The 23,033-nt window shown below is 35.1% G+C and overlaps 1 protein-coding gene across 8 annotated transcripts in view; it reads right to left on the minus strand.

The window, feature by feature from the left end:
- The window catches only part of PSPC1 (paraspeckle component 1), a 114,549-nt gene that overhangs the window by 31,506 nt on the left and 60,010 nt on the right, over positions 1-23,033 (minus strand). Inside the window, exons 7-9 of one of the 8 annotated variants that reach the window (XM_023190645.3) lie at positions 8,119-8,176; positions 4,313-4,482; positions 1,524-2,014 (exon numbers count right to left, since the gene is read on the minus strand). The exons of the other annotated variants lie outside the window; for them this stretch is intronic. Of the exons in view, the coding sequence (XP_023046413.1) occupies positions 1,829-2,014; positions 4,313-4,482; positions 8,119-8,176 (414 nt within the window). The 3' untranslated portion in view covers positions 1,524-1,828. Of the gene's footprint in view, positions 1-1,523; positions 2,015-4,312; positions 4,483-8,118; positions 8,177-23,033 lie in introns of those variants that run through there. 8 annotated transcript variants of the gene reach the window in all.

The following is a 23,033-nucleotide window of genomic DNA, read 5'->3' on the forward strand; positions in this document are numbered from 1 at the left end:
TGCAACAGATATCACTGAAAAACTGTAATCAATGTTAAAACTCCCCATATCCCAATTAATGTCACAAATTAAAGCAAATCCCACTCTCCATCACCTCATACTTATGAGAAACATGAGAATAGTCTTTGACTATTATTTTACAATCACCAAATCATGTTTTCAAAGAACTATCAAAAACAAAAGCCGTAAATTTTAGAAAACAGTTCTAATAATAGAACATGAAAATAATAGAACATGAAAGAGTACCTACGAAAATTTTAATTAGTATAAAAGAATGCATCAATTACGCTTTACAACCAACTGCTTTTATGCAAAATTTAAATGGTTTCTTTCCAAACTATACCTTCCAGCAAAACAGATACCACTATTTACATACTGTTTATTTTAAAATAGCATATTATCTTTCAGAAAGGTGCTGAAAGCATGATACAGCAAACCATTGTGATGTTTTATGAGAAATAGCTATGCTATGATCAGTGTCTGATGAATTAGATTTGTGGTATGAGTCATATATTATTCCTTAAATGTAATTTTAAGTAAACATGACCAACATACAAATTTTTAAATACAGTTATGACTTTGTTTTGCAATAAACATTATAATGTGATAAAATCAGTTTCTCCCTAGTACTGAAAATCAAAATAGGTATTTGATAGTAAAGGGAGCTATTCAGATTTCAATGACTCTAGCCATTCTCAAGTAATTATCTGCTTTCTAAAATCACCTCTTGAACAGTACTCCTTTGATGTCTCAGCATTATCTTGAAAAACATGAACAAACAATTAAAAAAAAAAAAAAAAAAAACACTGCCATTCCTTGGAGACAAACGGTTCTAACCCATCAGACAAGTTTTACTGGAGAAATGTCCAAACTTTAGGGAAATATTTACAACACTGCAGAGTCAAGCCATCTTTTAATACTTCTAGAAACCTACATTCTCAAGAAATGCCTAATTCACCACAAATCACACAGCAAATCCTCACTTAACAGCCAACCCAACAGTATTGTTTTATTTTAAAGAATGTTTAACACTAACTGTATGATAATAATTGAGTAAGGTCTAGATATTGAAACCAAATAAATAATGGCAGGTATGTTTACAACTAGACATTATTTTTTATAAGCAAAAGAGATTTGCCTTCAAACAGTTTTTTTCAAGATGAAAAAGATTTATTTGGAAAAATCAGCACAGGACAAAGATATCCTTAATAATCTGTCTCAGAATACCTGAATATTCAGAATATATATGAAATGTAGGTGGAAATTTCGATTTCACAGAACATCAGTGGTTTATACAAATTAAACTCCCATACCCCATACCCTCCCACCCCCACATATACTACTCTATCTACCCCTTATTGACATTAGCTTTCATTAATTAAGCTTCTATCTTCAGTGCTACTTGCACAAATTAAAAAGCAAAATCATTTTCATTTTTAACGACTAGGATTAGTTAAAGCAACCAAAGCATTACTGTTACAGCAGAGTTTAGTAAGACCATAAGAGAATACCACTAATAACAGTTTTAAATTATCCAAAATGATTTCTTTATTGAGATTAAGTAACTACATAGATTTCACAGTACTATGGAATACTTGTATTTAGCTAAAGTCACAAACACATTTCAACATTCAAAATGATGAGCATCATTACCATTCTAATCTACAAAGCTCATGAACAAAGAAAATTACAAAACCTCAAGTGTTACAAAAAAAAAAAAAAAAAACTTTCAGGTCTACATACATTAACAATAAAACCATTTCTTCCAGGTAACAGGTAAAAGTATAAAGGCATACCACTGACTTTTTTTTCTAGAATGAACGAATGTTTAATATCTACGACGCTTATTAGGGCCTTCAAAGTTGCCCCCTTGACTTCCTCTACCAAAGCCACCAGGACCACCACTCACAGGACCTACACCACTCATTGGTGCTTGAGGGGTTTCAGAGCCTGTTCTACTCCCCATAGGTGAACCCATCTGAGATGGCGGGCCTTGAGGAAATCTGTCATTGTGCTATGATACCACACAACAACGAACAGAATATGAAGTCCATTTGGAACACGCCAAATATAAGTGACAAGAAAAATTGGCAAAATCCCAAGTGGTGGTGTCATGAAGTTCGGCAGAAAGTCCAGCAGAATCAGGATCACACATAGAAGGAAGAAAGGAGCAATTTAATTAGTTACTAGGTTTTTTTAAAAAAAAATGCAGCATCTGAAGATTTACATATTGCTAATGCTATGCCCCAATTTCAAAAACAAAGAACTGATTTCGTGACAGAAGCAAATGTAATCTTAAGCCTAAACAATATTATAATAAAGCTCTTATTCCTTTTTTCAAAAGTTTATATTGCATGAAACTATGCCGTGTAAGAAAAATACTTTTTAAAAAAAAAATCAGAGAAACAAAACTGGGGAGCAGCATCATGTTGTTTTTTAAAAGTAAACATTCTAAAAAAATCTTTACATCAATTCCTTGAAGATAGAAAGCACTAATACAAACATACACAAAGAATTATGATTTCAGGATGGAAACTTCTGAGAGTGTTTTCCTTGAAGTATTATCATTGGGAAAATAGTTTTAAAAATTAATGTAATAACATGCACTAATAAGCACAACTAAACATATGAATTAAGTATTTTGAACAACCTCACAATAATCATACATATTAATCTCAAAGGTTGGACAGAACTCCCTAAAGTGTAGCAGTAAAATGTCAGTGCAAAAAGACCAAGGGTGATATTTAAATAAAATTTACAATTTCAGGGAGACAATAAAAAAATGGGACAGTTAATGTTACTTCTATGTTTCCATTGATTATATGCCACACAAAAACTTAACCAAAGTAGTGTAAGTTTTTACTAGCTTTCAAACATATTACTATAAAATAAAGCCTCTACTGAAGGAAATAAACGCAATCACTGTGTTAAGCGCCAACTGTTCATAGTAGCCGTGCACTGCCTCTTTATCTCCCTGTATAAACTATCATTTTAAAAATCCAACTGCCAGCACGTCCTATTTCTCCACATTCTTAAAAGACTACATTTGAAGCAAATAAAATAATGATAAACGCTGCATTCAACTCTAAGACATACAATGTATTGCTTTTAACGTCTCTCATCACGATGGATTTACAATTGGTGACAGGTCTGAGTCTAACTGGCAGTGCTTTTTCCTTCTTAGCAGCATGGGCGCCTCAAGATTTCATATAGTAGTTTCAAAACTAAACTGCCTTTTCAAAATAGATAACCAAACAACTTCCCTTTCAAAACGTTATTCAGAACAAGCATTAACAAACACTAAGAAAACGGTTTGCCTGTATAAAGTCCCATTTATATAGTGATAGACTTTAATGGAAATGATAAAAGGTATCATTCCTGCTATTAATATATTTAAATATAATAAAAATTACAACGGAAAAACCTTGTTTTCATAGTATTTAATCTACACAAAGATATCTTCACACTCTCAGATCAAGACAAAAAACTGTCTACTTTAAAGTTATTAAATGTAATTTAAAATTCTGTGAAAAGAATGCCACAATAGTGGTTTAGAAATACAGAAAAACTTTAATGTTATTTTATAACTAAATTCCTTGCAATAAATCATGACAGGTAATATTTTTAACAAAAATATTTACTGAAAACTGTGTGTTCATACATATTGGACTTCTGTCCCCAACAAACATAAGGAGTCCACACAGGAAAAGAACACCATCATAAAATACTTGAACATTAGAATGCTGGTAAATGATGGATACAAATTAAAAGCACAGAAAAGTAACTAATTAACATATGCATTTGCTATATACTGAGGTACCACACACAGCATGCCATAGACAGTAATCCTAATTCTTGGACTACTTAAAAACTATCTCAGCCGGATGCGGTGGCTCACGCCTGTAATCCCAGCACGTTGGGAGGCTGAGGCGGGAGGATCACGAGGTCAGGAGTTTGAGACCAGCCTGGCCAACATAGTGAAACCTTGTCTCTACTAAAAATACAAAAATTAGCCAGGCATTTACTTGGGAGGCTGAGGCAGGAGAATTGTTTGTGGGAGACGGAGTGCACAGCAAGCCGAGATCGTGCCATTGCACACCAGCCTGGGCAACAGTGCGAGATTCTGTCTCAAAAAAAAAGAGAGAGAGAAAAAAAAAACTATCTGTAATAAATCAACATATGATGTCACAAAATTTTCTTCTTCATTGGCTGCAAAAAGAAATGATACCAAATTATATTAAGTGTGAAGTTATCCTTGATGCAGAAGTGTACATTACTGAATATAATCAAAATAATGTTTATGATACATTACCACTGCTCCATTATCTGGCATCATTGGAGTTCCCATATTTGCGGCTCCTTCTGGTCCCATGGCAGGACCAGGACCCATTGGTGGGCCAGGTATAGTTGCTCTGTTGTTCATATTCATACCCATCATTGGAGGAGGACCTTGGTTACCAGCAGGTGCTGGGCTAAACGCATCTATGTAAAACAATCTATACTTAGAGCTGTCCTATCTTAGTTTAGTAAACATTAAAAATTTAACAATATGTACGCAATCTATATACCAAGACCGTTATCACAATTATTTTCACTCCTTGAGAATGGGGTATGCATTATCTACTCTGTAATACAGCACTACCTACACTCTAGAATTAGAATTTTCATCCCCAAGCCAAACGTACATAAAATCAAGAAGGAAACTATCAATCATTTTAGGGCATTTGAGACTCTAACAGTTGGCAAGCTTTGAGACATCAGTATTATTTGTTATAGTAGACTTTTAAACCAAATAATCCCTAACAAAGGGGACTACATTTTACCAGTTTAAATGAGTAACAAAGGATTAGCACTTACAAAACCACTTAATTTTTTTTAACCCATGGCTAAAAATATTAGCATGTAAATTATGCTAAGTTGCTAGAGAGAAAATCATTTTCTGCAATATATAAATAAAGATCATTATAACTAGCCTCTCATCTTAGTTTTTTTTTTCCTCCCTGAGTTGATGGAATACCTTGCTAAATTACAGGAGGTACTCTTTTTTTAACTTTTTATTTTGAAATATGGAATCTAAAGAAAAAAACCGAAATGACTTATAACAAAACGTATTTTTAAAAGCAACCGCAACCAAATGCAGATAAAATATTAATATAGCTATCTGGATCTTTCTGACAAGCTTAAATTCCATAAATGGGGACAATCTGATAATATTTCAAGTTTTTTCATTAAAAAAATCCACCTACCTCATATTAAACAGTGCTGCACTCTAATACTACATATATGATGATCTCAGATACAACATATTTTTAGGCATTTTCTTTGAAAATTTTTTTCCCTTTTAAGTGTTATTGCTTGTTTATCATTAAAAATTTATAACAAAGTCATTCTAATTCAGGGTTTTCTTTAGTATTTCATTACATAGGTCAATTTTCTGACAATAAGAACTCAATTTCTCAAATACACACTACAATGAAGCTGAAATCTCTATATGGCTGAGTCCCTACCGGCCCCTGGCATCATACTTCTGCTCTTCAAATCCAATCCCCAGAAACCTAGCAAATTCATAGGAAGGAATTATTTCCTTCATCCCCAAATACTCTTGCCAATAAACAGACTTTATCCAAGAATATTTCCACTCCCTCAGTATAGCCATAAATAGCTATTTTTAATAATTTCTACAACTAGAAATGAAGAGAGTATAAGAACAGTATCTAAGAGGCATCTTACCTCAATTATCCCCCAGAAAACAAATTAAGTTTCTTTTTCCTCTCTTTCTCTTTAATAGAATGTAATTTTACAATGGTGGATTCGAAAATAACTACACAACTATGGGTATAAAAAAATCAAAAATGATATTTCCAACTAACAGTAGTTAACTTAGAGCTTTACTTTTAGTACTCACATCTTCCACCACATAGCTATAAATAAATTTAAAGATCTAAGAAATGTTAGCATTATCTGGTTACTAGAAAGGTAGCATTATAATGTATGCTTCACTTGGTTATACACACTAGTGATACACCAGAAAATCTGCTGCCACTTTCTATCAATGTAACTTGATGAGTTACGACAGTTTTAACTTCTCAACAACCCAACTGGATAATAATTAATAGCTCTAGAAAACCATTATGATGAAGTCTCACACTGAATGAAGACTGAAGAGAAAATTAGATAAACTGGACTTTAGGAGAGCAAGTGCTAAAATGTAAATAGGTCCTCTGGTGAATAAAATGTCACAAAAATTTTAAGTTATCTTCAATTCCTAACTAAATAAGGACTCTAAAGGCATACTCTTATATTTCTTCTGATAAAATTGCAGAGTATCTCTATGCCATCAGAAATGGTTTTAAGTTTTATACTATTTTAAAGTTTAGCTCTGATGTTAATGTCACTCTAATAATAATAGCCTTTTAAACTGCCTATAATCTATAATAACCTTATTCCTAAAATCCTTAAAATGACATGGATTATATTAAATACCATCCCAGCATTTACTCTAAAAAAAAGACATAAATATTGGACCACTTGGACATCACTATACTCAATTATGCTTCTTAATTTAGAATGCAGACGCTCTTGGTTCATTAATTATTTCAGGTATCCACTGTAGTAACTTCACAATTAAGTTCTTTATGGGCAAGGGCCATGTTTCTTGCTTCCTGCATATACCAGAGACACTTACTAACTACTCACTGGTAAAAAGTGACCAAGTAAACAGCAATACATGACTCTACATTATCTGATTAGTAGTACTGAAAAAATGGTAACAGAAGTTTAAGAAAAAAAGTTTATCATGGAAAATGTTCATTTCACACATGACTTAAGTTTCATTTGATAGACTATATATGCTAAGAACATACTTGATTTTGTAAATGGGTGTGCATGTTAAGTATATTGTTTGCCATGGTAGTGTAATCTTTAAAACAATATGTGCATTTAAGTTATATAAAGATTTTTAGCTTCATAACAGCTTTTGTGGGACAATTAATTTCATAAAATTTAATTCCTTACCCAACTTTTAAATGTATGACATTTCAAATTTCAAATTTAGTAAGGCCTATGAAATTTAGTAAGGCACACTTGTTTTTCCTTTAAGTTATTTACTTGGCATTATTTCCCTTGCAACTTGGCTATACAAGCAAATCCATACTAAAGTTGCTAATATACATTCTTAAAAACTTAGTTAACTCTAAAATATGCACTGGCGACACACATAATTCCCCTGACGAGTCACAGTCTACAAAGACTGAGTGCGCTTCTGTGCACAACACTGTAGGTTAAAAGAAAAAAGTTCAATATTCATTAGAGTGAAGGAAAACAGCTTTAAAGTTACACAAAAAGCTAGTTTAAGATAGAAATGTATATAAAATGCTCTCTAAAAGCCTAAAAACACACTCAGGACCTATCAATTTCCTACTCAGAAACTATCCATTTCCAGTGCCCAATTAGGACAGGCGAGGTGGCTCATGCCTGTAATATCAACACTTTGGGAAGCTAACGCGGGTAAACTGCTTGAGCCCCGGAGTTCAAGACCAGCCTGGGCAACATGGTAAAATCCTGTCTCTACTAAAAACACAAAAAATAAGCCAGGCGTGGTGGCGCGTGCCTGTAGTCCCAGCGACTTGGTAAGATGGAAGGACCACCTGAGCCCAGGAGGTAGAGGTTTCAGCGAGCTGAGATTGCACCACTGTACTCCAGCCTGGGCAACACAGTGAGGTCCTGCCTCAAAATACAAAACAAACAAACAAAAAGCCAATTAGAAAGCATAAAATTTGATTTTAAAACTGCAAAGACAGAGCTGTATTACACAATGTGATGACTAAACTACTTTCAGGCTGTATTACAACCTGGTTTATATGTTTCTTTCATTAAGCCTATGAATGTATAACACATCTTTTAGCCTTCAAACAAAAACAAAATGAGAATTTTCTTCCCAAGCATATATTTTTAATATAATTGTATGGTATTCCAGTTTAATGGATGTAAGAGATTTCACCTTTAGAAATGTTGGTTCCGTATTTTAGTTTCTTACTGATATAAGAATATATCACAAACAGCATAAACAGTCCCCCCAAAAATGATAAGTTACAAAAGCCTTTTGCTTCAAATCCCTACCTCCCATGTTTATTGCTCCACGGGGACCCATATCACCCATTCTCATTTCCTGTTCTCTCTGTAAGTAAACATAGTTGTCACAGTCAACCTATCGATCTTATGACTTTACATTTCCCATCTAAAATCAAAAAGAAAAGAGTGAATTGGGACATCATTTTCCATTAAAAATTTTGAAAAATTTCCATCATCATATACTTAATAAGAATGCTGAAAAGAAACTTCAGTCTCCCAGGCTTAATATACTACAAACACTTAATGCACCCAGTTTATACTGCAAGATTAGATTACTAATGAACCAGATTATATAAAATATATCACAGATTATTTTTAATGTTTTTATTCCAACAGATGAAAGATACATGCCTAGATTCCAAGCAAAGGAAAATCTAGTAATAACAACCAGCAGAGCCAATTATTTTCTCCTCCCAGGTCACTGAAGTCTTAAAATAGAAATGACTGTTACCAAGTTCATATTGAAATGTATTCAAATATGTAACACAAACAGCTTTAGGGAATTATGCTAAAAATAAGGTTACAATCTTCATTGTCTAAATTATAATTCATTCATGTATTTTTATCTATCTACTCAAGCATTATTCCATCCAGGCACTACAGAAAGCCCACACAAGCAATTACTGAGAGCTCAACATAACATTGCTTTCCTTTAATTGCACAGTAATTTTATTTGAAAACCCGAATGAAAGTATTACACAGTTAGCTATAAAACAGAAATATTCAAAACATTTGAAATTTCATTACAAAAACTGCTTCCTAAAAGCTCTTCATTTACCAACAATAGTGATACAGAATTAACTTCAATGAAATCTCTAAGTGAAATTACTCAAGATAATATATGAAAATTGCAATTTTCACTTTGACTTGATGACCATTTCCAATCACAGAAAACTTTGTTAAATGTAGCAATCATGAAAAACATTCCATTATGAGACAATTGCAGAAATGTTTAAAGAAAGTATCATTACTGTACTTTTGAAAAAGCAATCTTATTAAAATCTAAATGTTCATTTAAAGTTCCATTTGATAATACAAAACACTGTTGAAAAGCACCTATAAAGCTGGAAATAAAATAAAAGCCTATGATAGAAACGTAATTGCCATTAAGCCACAAGTGGCTCCTTAAAAAAACTGCCTAACTTAAACGGAGATGTCCAAAGGTAATCTTAATGAAGCTAGGGTACAATGAATGAAGCTATGGTACAACAAAAACACCATCATGAAGAGATAAAAATGCTTTTTCACATTATTTAGAACATTTAAATGCTAACCTTTCTAAAATCTTCTTTTTTAATTTTTTTTTTTTTCAGAGACCCTCGCTCTGTTGCCCTGGCTGCAATGCAGTGGCGTCATCATAGCTCACTGCAGCCTCGAACTCCTGGGCTCAAGGGATCCTCCTGCCTCAGTTTCCCTAATAGATGGGATGACAAGCATGCACCATCATGCCTGGAGAATTTTTTGATTTTTTTTTTTATAGAGATAGGGTCTCGCTATGTCGACCAGGCTGGTATCTAACTCCTGGGCTCAAGCAATCCTCCTGCCTCACATTCACAGTGTGCTGGGATTACAAGCGTGAATCACCATGCACAGCCTTAAAAGCCATGTTTTAACTTTCCTAAAAATAAATTTCTCATCATAACAGTTGTGACCATTAATGGATACTATTACTGACCTACAAAAAAAGCTAGACTGAGGTGGGGTGCAGTGGCTCACGCCCGTAATGCCAACACTCTGGGAGGCTGAGGCAGGCGGATCACCTGAGGTCAGGAGTTCAGGACCAGCCTGGTAAACATGGTGAAACCCCATTTCTACTAAAAATACAAAAAAATTAGTCAGGCGTGGTGGCGGGTGCCTGTAGTCCCAACTATTCGGGAGACTGAGGCAGGAGAATGGCGTGAACCCAGGAGGTAGAGGTTGCAGTGAGCCAAGATCATACCACTGCACTCCAGCCTAGGCAACAAAGAGAGACTCCGTCTCAAAAGAAAAAAAAAGAAAGAAAGAAACCCTGTCTCTACTAATAATACAAAAAAATTATCTGGGCAGTAGTGGCACATGCCTATAATCCTACCTCCTCAAGAGGCTGCGGCAGGAGAATCACTTGAACCCAGGAGGCAGGGGTTGCAGTGAACCGAAATTGCACTATTGCACTCCAGCCTGGGCAACAAGAGCAAAACTCTGTCTCAAAAAAAAAAAAAAAAAAAAAAAAAAGCTAGACTGTGATATAAAATTGGCTACTGATCAAGCATTACATTTAGAAAACTATTTTAAAATAAAGATTATGTTTATCACTACTTTCAGTAGACCAAATCAAATTGCCATTTCCTTATCACTACTTAGAAACTGATAGGTTCTTAGAACTTACTGATAAAAGTGAAGAATGCTTCAACACACCCAGAATCTTCTAGCTATAAAAATAATATCTATAGTATCTAGATAAGTATCAGTAACAAGCAAATATAGTAGATATTTTGTTGTTGAGAAGCTGGTTACGCACCTGCACCATCAAGTAAAATATATGGATTTCATAATTATGACTTTCGGGGAGGACAGGAGTTCAATTTATATTTTTACTTTTGAATTTGTCTTCACTATAAAAGGTTAGGAATTCAATATCTAACCACTAATACAGGGAAATTATTTACAGTCTCACTGCTTTGAGATTTCAATTACCCCTTATATACCCTAATACCTTAACTATTGGCCTGGGATTCACTGGCAGGAAAAAAGGGCATAAACAATCTTTTTTACTGTCTCTTTATATTCTCAGCTTTATGTATCACTTTCTAGAATAACTTCCTAGAATAGTGTGAGCTTTCTTATTCACAAAGTACCTTCTTTTACTGTTTTGTTTTGTTTGTTTGTTTGTTTGTTTTGAGACGGAGTCTCGCTCTGTCGCCCAGACTGGAGTGCAGTGGCTCAATCTCGGCTCACTGCAAACTCTGCCTCCCGGGTTCATGCCATTCTCCTGCCTCAGCCTCCTGAGTAGCTGGGACTACAGGCGCTGCCACCACACCTGGCTAATTTTTTTGTTATTTTTAGTAGAGACGGGGTTTCACTGTGTTAGCCAGGATGGTCTCGGTCTCCTGACCTCGTGATCCGCCCACCTCAGCCTCCCAAAGTGCTGGGATTATAGGCGTGAGCCATTGCGCCCAGCTCCTTCTTATATTATTAAATCCATTGTCATTAAAAAAATTTCATGGGAAATGTATCAATGTACTGAAAATAACTATGGTTTTAAGTCAACTATTACACGAACATTCCCCTTCTGGTGGTATATTATAAATCGGTACAAGTTCTAAAACACCTTTCTCTAAATGAGATAATCAAAATATCTTAGAATACTCCAGGCTACTATAGCATATTACTGTATTAAAATACCAATTAAATAAATAAATAAATAAATAAATAAATAAATATACCAATCCATGAGGCACATTACAGCATTTTTCACTAAATATATATATATACACACACTTGTATTTAGTAATGTTGACAATATCTTAAAGATGACTACTGAATACTATTTTACACAGCTTTGCTCTTACAAAAAAGAGTGTAATTTGATGACATCATTTTGTAACTATTTTAGAAGGGGCAAAAGAAATTTTCAGTTTCCCAGTCATGTCTTCAGGCTGTTACTTTCTAGAAACCCACCGCTACAAACTTCTAGTAAAATACAAAAGAGGTAGAGATTATATTAAGATGATTTTGTAAAATGAAATACAGCATTCTTCACTATCACTAAATCTATCAAATATTAATAAGAATCACTTGAAGAAATTCCCAACTGTGTGCCCATCCAACAAGCAATACATAAGACCCTTACTTCCCTCTATGAATGACTTTTAATAACACTTCAAATTAGAATTTAAATTAGAACCAGTGCATATATGTGATATTTTTACAAATTTAAATAATGTTTTATTACATTACAAAAAATTAAGAGTTGTGGTTTAAGCCAAAACAAATTATTTGTAACCAACACCTCAAAAGACTGCAGTGCGCTAAAATAAAGCTATGATGAACTCAGTTTTACATTATTGATTCAACTCTATGAAGTAGGCCTACTGTTACCTCATTTTAGACATAATGAAACTGAGGCACCAAGTTGAATAACTTAGTCAAGGTAATAGGGATACTAAGTGGCTGAGCTAGCCTATACGATTCTACTAAAAAAGAGCTACAAAATTTTTGACGTTCACAAGATACTTTCATTCTTCAAAAATTCCAACATATCTCCATGTCCCAGACAGCCAAAAAAAAAATAAAACAAACAATTCCAACAGTCGAAGCCTAATAAAAGGCAAGATTTTAACTTATCTTTGCAGTATTTATAAGACTGTGTGGCTTTCCATGAAAAAGAATTACACATATGTATTTCTCAAAGCTTGGAATTCAAGTGTACTTAAATTAACAGATGACCAAAAAGGAGGCAAAGTATGACTAATTCCCAGAACCACATGTCAAAAGAGCATTCCATCATCGCAGTGTTCTTAACGTGTAGGTCATGGAGTTCTAAGAGTCCCCAAGACTCAGGAAGTGCACAGTCATAACTATTTCATGTTTTCCTAGCACTAAGATATAGTTACTTATAATATATCATCAGACTTTTCTCTGTGTCAACATTTACTACATTCAATGGTGCAGAAGTAATGACTGGGAAAAGTCCCAGCACTTCAGCACAAGCCAAGAGACCTGGGCCCAATTTTTACTAGTAACCACTGCATTTGACACATAAAATTGTATTATCAATTTTTAAACTATGAATACCTGGAGGAAGCAGTAAAAGTTAATTTTATTAAATCTCTATCCATGGGTACATGCTTTTTTCATGTTCTTCACAATAAAACAGGATTTGTCCACAAAGTACATCTGCTGCATTCTGAAGCAGGATGGTTATTTTAAGAAAAAGCATTCACGATTGGGTTGCATGCTGAATGAAATACTTTTTTCATGGAACAAGATTTTTATATGAGACACTATAATTATTGGCTTGAGTATTTGGTCAGCATTTTCTATGAGATCAATATGGAGACATATAACTTCTTTTTAATTTTGTAAAATAAACACATTAGCATTTGGATAACCTGCTTAGATCAATGCATCAGTATTTTTCTTCTGACTGGTACATGACACTACAAAGTCATGCATGGGTAAAAGATCTATTCAAAATTCAAAGCAGCCCAACGGATTCCTTTTCCTTTTTCTTTTTTTTTTTTGAGACAGAGTCTCACTCTGCTGCCCAGGCTGGGGTGCAGTGGCGTGATCTCAACTCATGCAGCCTCTGCCTCCCAGATTCAAGCGATCCTCCTGCTTCAGCCTCCGGAGTGCAGAACTGCAGGCACATACCATCACGCCCAGATAATTTTTGTTTTTTTTGTAGAAAAGGGGTCTTACCATGTTGCTCAGGATGGTCTTGAACTCCTGAGCTCAAGTGATCCACCTTCCTCAACCTCCCAAAGTGCTGGGATTACAGGTGTGAGCCACCATGCCCAGCCAGTCCAATTAATTTCAATGTTAAGAGTACTTTTAAGTTTTACAGTAGTATCAAAAAAATCCACAATTATCTTTAAAGGTTATTAACATACTCCTCCCTTATCACTTCTCCGTATAATGTCAGGTCTTCTTTGACGCATTTTAATTAAAAAGCTTTCTGCAATAGATGGAACGCAAAAGCAAATGTGGGAAGCCGACCATTTCTTATAGAGGAAAACAATTTACAAAACATAAAACAATACCATTCTTCCCACTGCACTGAAGGGAACATTAAAGACATTTGCAAAAATGTAGAAGAAAGTGACTCTTAATTCTGTAACGTTTTCTTTAAAACGCGCTTTGGCTTATAATGTGGTCAATATTGATATATTCCTTTAGCAGCACTTCGGAGGCCTCAATAGTTTTTCCTAGTGATACGGAAAATTAAAGAAATATGGAAGCCAAAAAGTTTGAGAAGCACTATTTTTAAAGTCCCAGTCAGTCTTCTTTCATGAAAATATAAAACAGAAAGATTGCACTAAGTAAGGTAAATTAACCTAACAAATATTTTCCAGAATGTGGTAAACATGCCACTACTGGCACATGACACTTTTTGTGCAGAACATGGATATTTTTCCTTTAATATTTAATACTTGGGCTATCAAGATACAAGGTGAGCATAACCATCCAAAACCCCAAATGCTCCAAAATCCAAAACGTTTTCAACACCAACACAATGCCCAAAGTGGAAGATTCCATACTTGACCTCATGTGATGGGTTTAAGTCAAAATGTAGGCAAAACTTTCATGCACAAAATTACTTAAAATATTCTACTGAGCCAGGTATAGTGGTTCATGCCTATAATCCCAGCACTCAGGGAGGCTGAGATGCAAGAATTGCTCGAGCCCAGGAATTCAAGACAAGCCTGTGGAACACAGTGAGACACTGTCTCTTAAAAAAAATTTTTTTTTTGGACAGATGCATAATCTCAGCACTTTGGGAGGCTGAGGCAGACGGATCGTGAGGTCAAAAGATCAAGACCATCCTGGCTAACATGGTGAAACCCAGTCTCTACTAAAAACGCAAAAAATTAGCCGGGCATGGTGGAGGGCACCTATAGTCCCAGCTACTCGGGAGGCTGAGGCAGAAGAATGGCATGAACCCAGGAGGTGGAGCTTGCAGTGAGCCAAGATCATGCCACTGCACTCCAGCCTGGGCGACAGAGCAAGACTCTGCTTCAAAAAAAAAATTTTTTAAATTCTATGACGTTACCTTCAGGCTACATATATAAGACATATATGAAACATAAGTGAATTTCATATTTGGATCTGGGTCCCATCCCCAAGATATCTCATTAGATAATATACAAACGTTTCAAAATCCAAAAAAATCCAAATTCCAATACACTTCTTGTCCCAAACATTTTAGATAAGGGATACTCAACATGTATATTTTGTGTGTCTATGTGTGTATGTATATTACCAATAACCTAATTTAAAGGAATGACTTAACACAGTACTCAGGTAAAGCTACAGTATGACCACTTAAACCTGGAGGATACACTCACTGAACTAAATAAAAACTGCTTTAACTGTGTCAACTAGAATAACATTGATTGATTAATGACAAGAGGTATTCATCTAACACTTTATCAATATAAACTCTTGTTTGAGAGAATGCAATCCTAATGGGCACAATCAATATTCTTTTTTAGGTCACAATCAAAATTCTTTATTGATAAAGACATCTCATGTTTATCTCAAAAGAAGCTTTAAGAATGGTCTAGGAATCACCATATGCTATTTAGGTTCTATGCCTCAAAAAAAGAAAATGCTAAAATAATGTAGAACATTTAAATCCACTAAAAAATATATAATTCTAGAGAAAAATATAGTAAGTTCTGACAAGTAACAGGATTCAGCCTTTTTAATCAATTAGGAATACCTAAATATTCCTAAAACTAAATTCCCTAAATAAAAATTATATTCAGCAATTGAAAGTATTTTAGTGTGAGCAAACTATATTCTATTACCTTTTCTTTCACTAGAGGTGGTTACATAAAAGAAGAGTAAAGTTATAACCAGTTAAATTTTCATGAGAAAGACTAAATAACTGTTAGCCAGGCGCGGTGGCTCACTCCTGTAACCCCAGCACTTTCGGAGGCTGAGGCAGGCGGATCACCTGAGGGGTGCGAGACCAGCCTGGCCAAGATGGTGAAACCCCATCTCTATGAAAAGCCTGGTGACAGAGCGAGACTCCATCTCAAAAAAAAAAAGTTAGGAGCCAGAAATATTAGGTAACAAATTGTAGACACAAAGAATGAAGCAAAAATCACTTACATGAAATATTCATGGCTATTTTTAAAAACCTCAAGAGATTAGGCCTCTCTGCCAAGAAGTATTAACTCATGAAAAAAGTATTAAGATACTGAACAACGTACGTCAGCAAATTAATCTTTTCTAATAAAAGTAAACTGGGCCGGATGTGGTGGCTCACACCTGTAATCCCAGCACTTTCGAAGGCTGAGGCGGGCAGATCACTTGAGGTCAGGAGATCAGCCTGGCCAACATGGTGAGACTCCGCAAATACTAAAATTACAAAAACTTAAGGCCGAGCATGGTGGCTCATGCCTGTAATCCCAGCACTTTGGGAGGCAGAGGCAGGCAGATCACCTGAGGTCAGGAGTTCAAGACCAGCCTGATCAACATGGTGAAACCCCATCTCTATTAAAAACACAAAAAATTAGCCAGGTGTTGTGGCGGACGCCTGTAGTCCCAGCTACTCAGGAGACTGAGGCAGGAGAATCGCTTGAACCCAGAAGGTAGAGACTGCAGTGAGCCAAGATCATGCCACTGCACTCCAGCCTGGGCAACAGAGTAAAACTCCATCTCAAAAAAAAATTAGTCGGGAGTAGTGGTGCACCCCTGTAGTCCCAGCTACTCGTAAGGCTAAGGCAGGAGAATCACTTGAACTCAGGAGATGGGGTCTCTGAGTTCCAGCGACTGCACTCCAGCGTGGGCAACAGAGGGAGACTTCACTTTAAAAAAAAAAAAAAAAAAGTAAATAAGGGTCAGGCATGGTGTCCAGTGCCTATAATCTCAGGGTTTTGGTGACCAAGGCAGGAGGATCCCTTGAGGTCAGGAATTAGAGGTACGGTGACCTATGATTGTGTCACTGCACTCCAGCCTGGGTGACAGAATGAGACCTCACTCAAAAAACTTTTTAAATGTTTTAAAATGAAAAGGGAAAAAATATACATTTCCATTGATACAACTCAATAGCATGTAAACTTTCAACTTAATCAATAGTAAATGCTTGGAAAACTTAACATTTTAAATTCAGGCAATTAAACACAATAATTTCCAATACACTGTATTATTCGCTGCTAGTTAGTGAGAGGTAGTTTAAAAAACATAAGACAATCTCTTTATATAAATATACCCAAAGGTGGGTTTTCTCCCCTCAATGCATGCATTCCTAAATACCTTCACACATGAATATTTGGGAAAATACTCCTCAGTTATATGATTGTTTAAATGAAACTTTACATCGTATGTCATTGACAGAATTGCAAATTACATTGATGGAACTGCAAATTAAAATGAGATAGTGCCACAAAATCTACTAGAATGGTGACGATCCGAAACACTGAGAAAACAAATGCTGGCAAAGATGTGACACAACCAGAACTTTAACGTATTGCTGAAGGGAATACAAACAGGTGTAACCATTTTGCAAGACAGGCTGGCAGTTTCTGATAAAATTAAATATACTCTTACCATCTGATACACCAATATCACTCTTTGTTTTTTACCCAAAGGAGGTGTAAACTTATGTCTACACAAAAACCTACAAAGGAATGTTTATAGCAGCTTGATTCATAATTGCTAAAACCTGGAAGCAACCAAGATGTCTGTTAGTATGTGAATGGGTGAACTGTGGTACAACCAAAATATTATTCAGCGCTAAAAAGAAATGAGCTACTGACCCATGAAAAGACATAGAGGAAACTGAAATGCATATTGCCAGGTGACTGGAAGCCAATCTGAAGAGGCTATATACTGTATGATTCCAACTATATGACGTTCTGGAAAAAAACTAAACAAGGGAGATAGAAGGATCAATGGTTGCCAAGGGGTGGTGGAAGGGAAAAAGAAGCAGAGCACAGAAGATTTTTAAGGAGGTGAAAATACTCCGTATGATACTATAATGATAGGTTCATGTCACAGATTTGTCAAAACCCTCAGAATGTACACCCAGAGCAAATCTAAAGGTAAACTATTGACTTCGGTTGATAAAAACGTGTCAATGTAGCTTCAGCAATTTTTATAGATACATCATTCTGGTAAAACATTTTGATAGCAGAAGAAGCTGTATGTATGTGGCATGGGGTAGACAGGCAATCTCTGTATCTTCCACTCAATCTTGCTGTGGACCTAAAGCTCTTTTGAAAAACACACTACTAAAATATTCAAACTTTACAATGAATCCTTTTGAATACAATTACATTAAAAATAATAATAAATAAAGATGAGTCTCACTATGTTGCCCAGGCTGGACTTACACTCACTGGGCTCAACCGATCCTCCTGCCTCAGGCTCTCAAGTAGCTGGGACTACAATCATGCCACTGCACCCAGGTAATTACATCTTACTTTATACTGCAAGGTTTAGTCATGAAACAAAAAGTAGTTGTTACTTGTTAAATACTAAATCAGAAATAGAGGCGACAAATAGAAGTAGGGAAACTTACTGTGTTCATTAACTTGACATGTGCCTCTTAAACCAAATACATTCAACAATGTATTTTGAAAGCCTCGTTCAGGTAATTGAGTGAACAGATTGCTCTGATATTACTGTCAAATTCAACTGAATGTGTACAAAAATTAATGGCTGCTTTTTAATACATAGGGTGGCATTACAACCGAAGATCAATTAAATGTAAACACAATCTAGCATACATCAAGGGACAAAAGGAAACAAGTATTTTACATAAATTAATTGTTAAAGAAGCTTCTATTCAGCTGAGATTTTAAGAGACGGGCCTCTCACTATGTTGTCCAAGCTGGCCTCGAATTCCTAAGCTCAATTGATCCTTCCACCTCAGCCTCCCAAGTAGCTGGCACACAATACTGCTCCTAAGAATTTTATTTACAATGCATTATAATGCATTTATAATGCAAACACCTGAGAGTATTTTCAAGATTACCAGTTTCAACTGTCACTGTAAACTCACTCTGAAGAAGCGCTTTTAAAACTTAAAATTGATTAATAATATTTAATTATTCTTCAAATTTAGTTATTTTACCCAGAACTCCTAAAAAAAAAATAAGCAAGGATATCAGCTGTAAGACAAACAATACTAGCAATAAAATCTTACCAAAGTTCACTTAATGCTGGTGACTGGTTTGCATTTCTTGATCCAAAACCTCTTTCTTATCCAGTGCATTTCCTTACCAAAGTAAAACTATCATAACTGGCCAGGTCAAGGTATGAAACGTGAAAGAAAAGAACAAATATAAACTGCGCAAGCAGCAATTCCAAACTGGTCCCATCAACAGAAAAAAGCAGAAAAGAGGAAAACAAGGCACAGAAGGCCAACATATGAGTTAAGTACACATTTTACACAGGAGAGTGTCCATTTCTGTTTGGGGTTTGGGGTATTAGGCATTAGATAAATCATCTTAATAATTTACCAGAGGCCTTGAAATGGTGATAAGTTAATACATATTTTCTTCTAAGTAGGTAAGTCAAAGCTACAGATTCAAATACATGTCATTTTTTACACATTTAAGTGGTACCAAAATAAAAATCAAAGTTATTTAAAATTTGCCATTATAAAATAAACTACTGTAACAATCAAATCAATTGGTTAAAACCAAATATAGAAAAAACAATAATAAACCAAATGAAGAAGTTTTCTTAAGAAAACCATGGTAAACTTACAACCAGAAAAGCCAGGGTTTGAAATAGTGCACAATGTAGTGTAAGATACCATTCAGAAAAGAAGCAAACTTACCCATAAACTTTCAGTTACCTTAAATTGTAAAAGTCTTTGAAAGTTTGTAATTATACTAATTATCAATCTAACTCAAATAAGTAAAACCCTTTGAAAGTTTCTAATTATAATAATTACCAATCTAACTCATATAACTGCATCTCATCAGTAGAAGATGCTTACAAACCAGAGTTCCTACAGCCTACTTCTCACTAGTTGTTACCTTAATACTGAACATAAATAGACATAATTTTTTAGTTTTAGTATAAAGTTCTAACATTTTAGATGATACTACAGAGATACTATCCTCGATATGAAGTATAGAAGATCTTAGATACTGACTAGCCTAAAACATAATTTATTGTCACTATATAGAACAAGCACTGTAAGGTGGCTCCAAATACATTAAACAAGTCACAAAGCAGAAGCAAAAAGTTAAATTTTTATGCCTTCCAAGGATCTTCTGTCACTAATTCAAACTAATAAGTAAAATTATTATTAGTTGTATTATATAGTAGACAATGCACAAGATATGTTTACATTAGTTACCCACGTCTATTTGCCGGTCTTGACTCTCCTCTTCTGATTGCTCAAACAGGAGTTAACATTAGCTAAGAAATCTTATCGTTCTGAACCAAAAATTATTAGAAGAACTTACCATTTCAAATGAAAAGACATGAGGTATTCCTACAACACAGCAGGAATAATAAATAAATCACATCATTTTATAAACACACACACACACACACACACACACAAGTACCACAACAGTGCCAAGACTACTTAATAACAAGCTAGACACCTTCAGTAAAGAATTTCATTTTGTAAACTCTCAGAACGTTTGAGCTGTTTCTTTTAACATTACTCTGTGTAAGTACTCAACACCTAAAATCCTCTAACATCCTTTGTATCCTCTACAGTGCTCAGCACTATGTTTTGAATACAGGAAACAGTGACCAAATTTTTCTTCCAAAATGGTAACATCCCAGTCGTCCTGTAAGTCTAATACTCTGAAGTAAAAAGTTAGGTGTGTTGAAAACCAAGCACAAAAAAAACGGTTTCTTTGGCTGCTTTTAAAAATTACTCTTCATTATTTAATCACATATGAAGTCTATAAAAATGTTATCAGCAGTTGTACCTCAGTGCCACCTATGTTTTCCAAAGTATCAACTGTGTAATACCTGAGGCATTAATATTCAATAAATGCCAAGGTCTGGTGATCCATACAAACTGAAAACCATAACTGAGCTGCACTGGCATTGGAAAAACAAGACTTTAAACAGCTACTTAATTCTCTCAGTTTACATCTCAGTAACTATAACATGACAAACATAGAATTTATGACCTCGAAAAATTCAGAGAACACAAAGTCAAAACAAAATTAGAATACAACTTGGGAAGTATTAAGAATAAACTATATTAAACATAAAAAGGACCAGGTGCAGTGGCTCACACCTGTAATCCCAGCACTTTTGGAGGCCAAGGCAGGTGGATCACTTGAGGTAAGGAGTTCAAGATCAGCCTGGCCAACATGGTGGAACCCCATCTCCACTAAAAATACAAAAATTAGCCGGATGTAGTGGCACTCACCTGTAATCTCAGCTACTTGGAAGGCTGAGGCACAAGAATCACTTGAACCCAGGAGGCAGAGGTTAGAGTGAGTCAAGATCACTCCACTGCACTCCAGCCTGGGCAACAGAGCGAGACTCCGTCCTTAAAAAAATTTTTTCTTTTAAATTATTTTAATGAAAAGGATCACAGCTGGGGTGAGGAATCAGAAGAAATACATGACCTGAGTCTGAACAGATATTCTCCAAAGGGAAAAAAGAAAACATGATAATTTTTCTGGATTATGAACCTCTCTGAAACTCTAATGGAAGGTAAGACCAAAAAAAAAGTTAATCAATACAATGAAGGGTCCTCTGACGAAGTGTGTACACAGTATAAGAGATTAAGTCACCATTTCCAAGTGGTCATTCAAAAAAGATTAACAAATATGATGATAAAACACAGAAAACCAATACTAATAATCATAGCATACGATTAAGCTAACCGTACCTCCTGGTTCACCTAAGAAAGCCCATTTCATGCCTATTGCAGAAGTAGTTTAATAGTATCCATGTTCATTTGTCCCATTTTATATGAAACATTCTATGGTTTCCCATGCATCATTAGATATTATTAAAACTATTAAATAATCTTTGGAGGAGTGATCAAATAACTCAACACCTGGTTAAAACTGACATATACCTTCAACCCAAATATCCCAAATCAGCAAAATCCTACAAATCAATTCCAAGAATATGTGTAAACATTACAAACTTACGTATCTTTTTGTTTTTATTTGATCACAAAAGTCTGAGTCAAGTTACAATTATGTACCATGCCAAATACTGAGAAAATTCCTTGGCTTGTAATAAATTATTTAAATGAATATGTAAAAACATTAACAACCGAAACTAGTCACAACTAGAACATTACATATGAGACCATTGCAATGTCTGTTATTATCCATTTTGATTTTCACCAACATGTCCAAACCACTAGGACTGGGCCATCATTATACCAGAAATAAGCCTACCAGCCCAGTAGGTCACACTTAAATCTGACATCAAATCCTTCAGCAAACAATTCTTTAGTTATTTCCGTAAGTGAATGAAGAGGCCATCAAAATCCCCTGTAAAATGTGTCTTTTGTTTGAATGCTTCAGGAGCTTAGATTTCAAAAAACAAATCTTCTTAAGCAACATAAATAACTCATTAGAGCTTTAAAAACTGTAGAAAAAGAGGGACGGCCATGTGGAAACCACAAAACTGTAACTTCTGCTCTGGAATCTTCACAAACCATTTCAGAAAATAAAATTGTACCTATTCATTAGTAAATAACAATGAGATCACTCTTCCCTGACAGCATACATTAATGGAATTGTTTTTTTTTTACTGGATAGTTTTTGTTTTTCAGTTTTACACATGACACATCAGGGAAAGTTAGGTTACGATTAATATCAAGAGATGATAGGTAAACAAACAAACAACAAAAATCCCACGCAGAAGGCAAGAAAAGAGGCTGACTGGTTAAAGACAAACAGGCCAAATTCAACAATAATGATCAAGAGGGGTTAACATTTGAAAGAAGACTTCTTTATACCTCTACTGACTAGAACTAAAGGGATTTTGGTTGGGTGCGGTGGCTCACACCTTTAATCCCAACACTCTGGGAGGCTGAGGCGGTCGGGTCACGAGGTCAGGAGTTCGAGACCAGCCTGACCAACATGGTGAAACCCTGTCTCTACTAAAAATACAAAACTTTGCCGGGTATGGGCCTGGTGTGGTGGCTCACACATGTAATCCCAGCACTTTGGGAGGCCAAGCAGGCGAATCACCTGAAGTCAAGAGATCGAGACCATTCTGGCCAACATGGTGAAACC

This window comes from Piliocolobus tephrosceles, chromosome X, assembly GCF_002776525.5.
Source record: "Piliocolobus tephrosceles isolate RC106 chromosome X, ASM277652v3, whole genome shotgun sequence".
Taxonomy (NCBI): Eukaryota; Metazoa; Chordata; class Mammalia; order Primates; family Cercopithecidae; genus Piliocolobus; species Piliocolobus tephrosceles.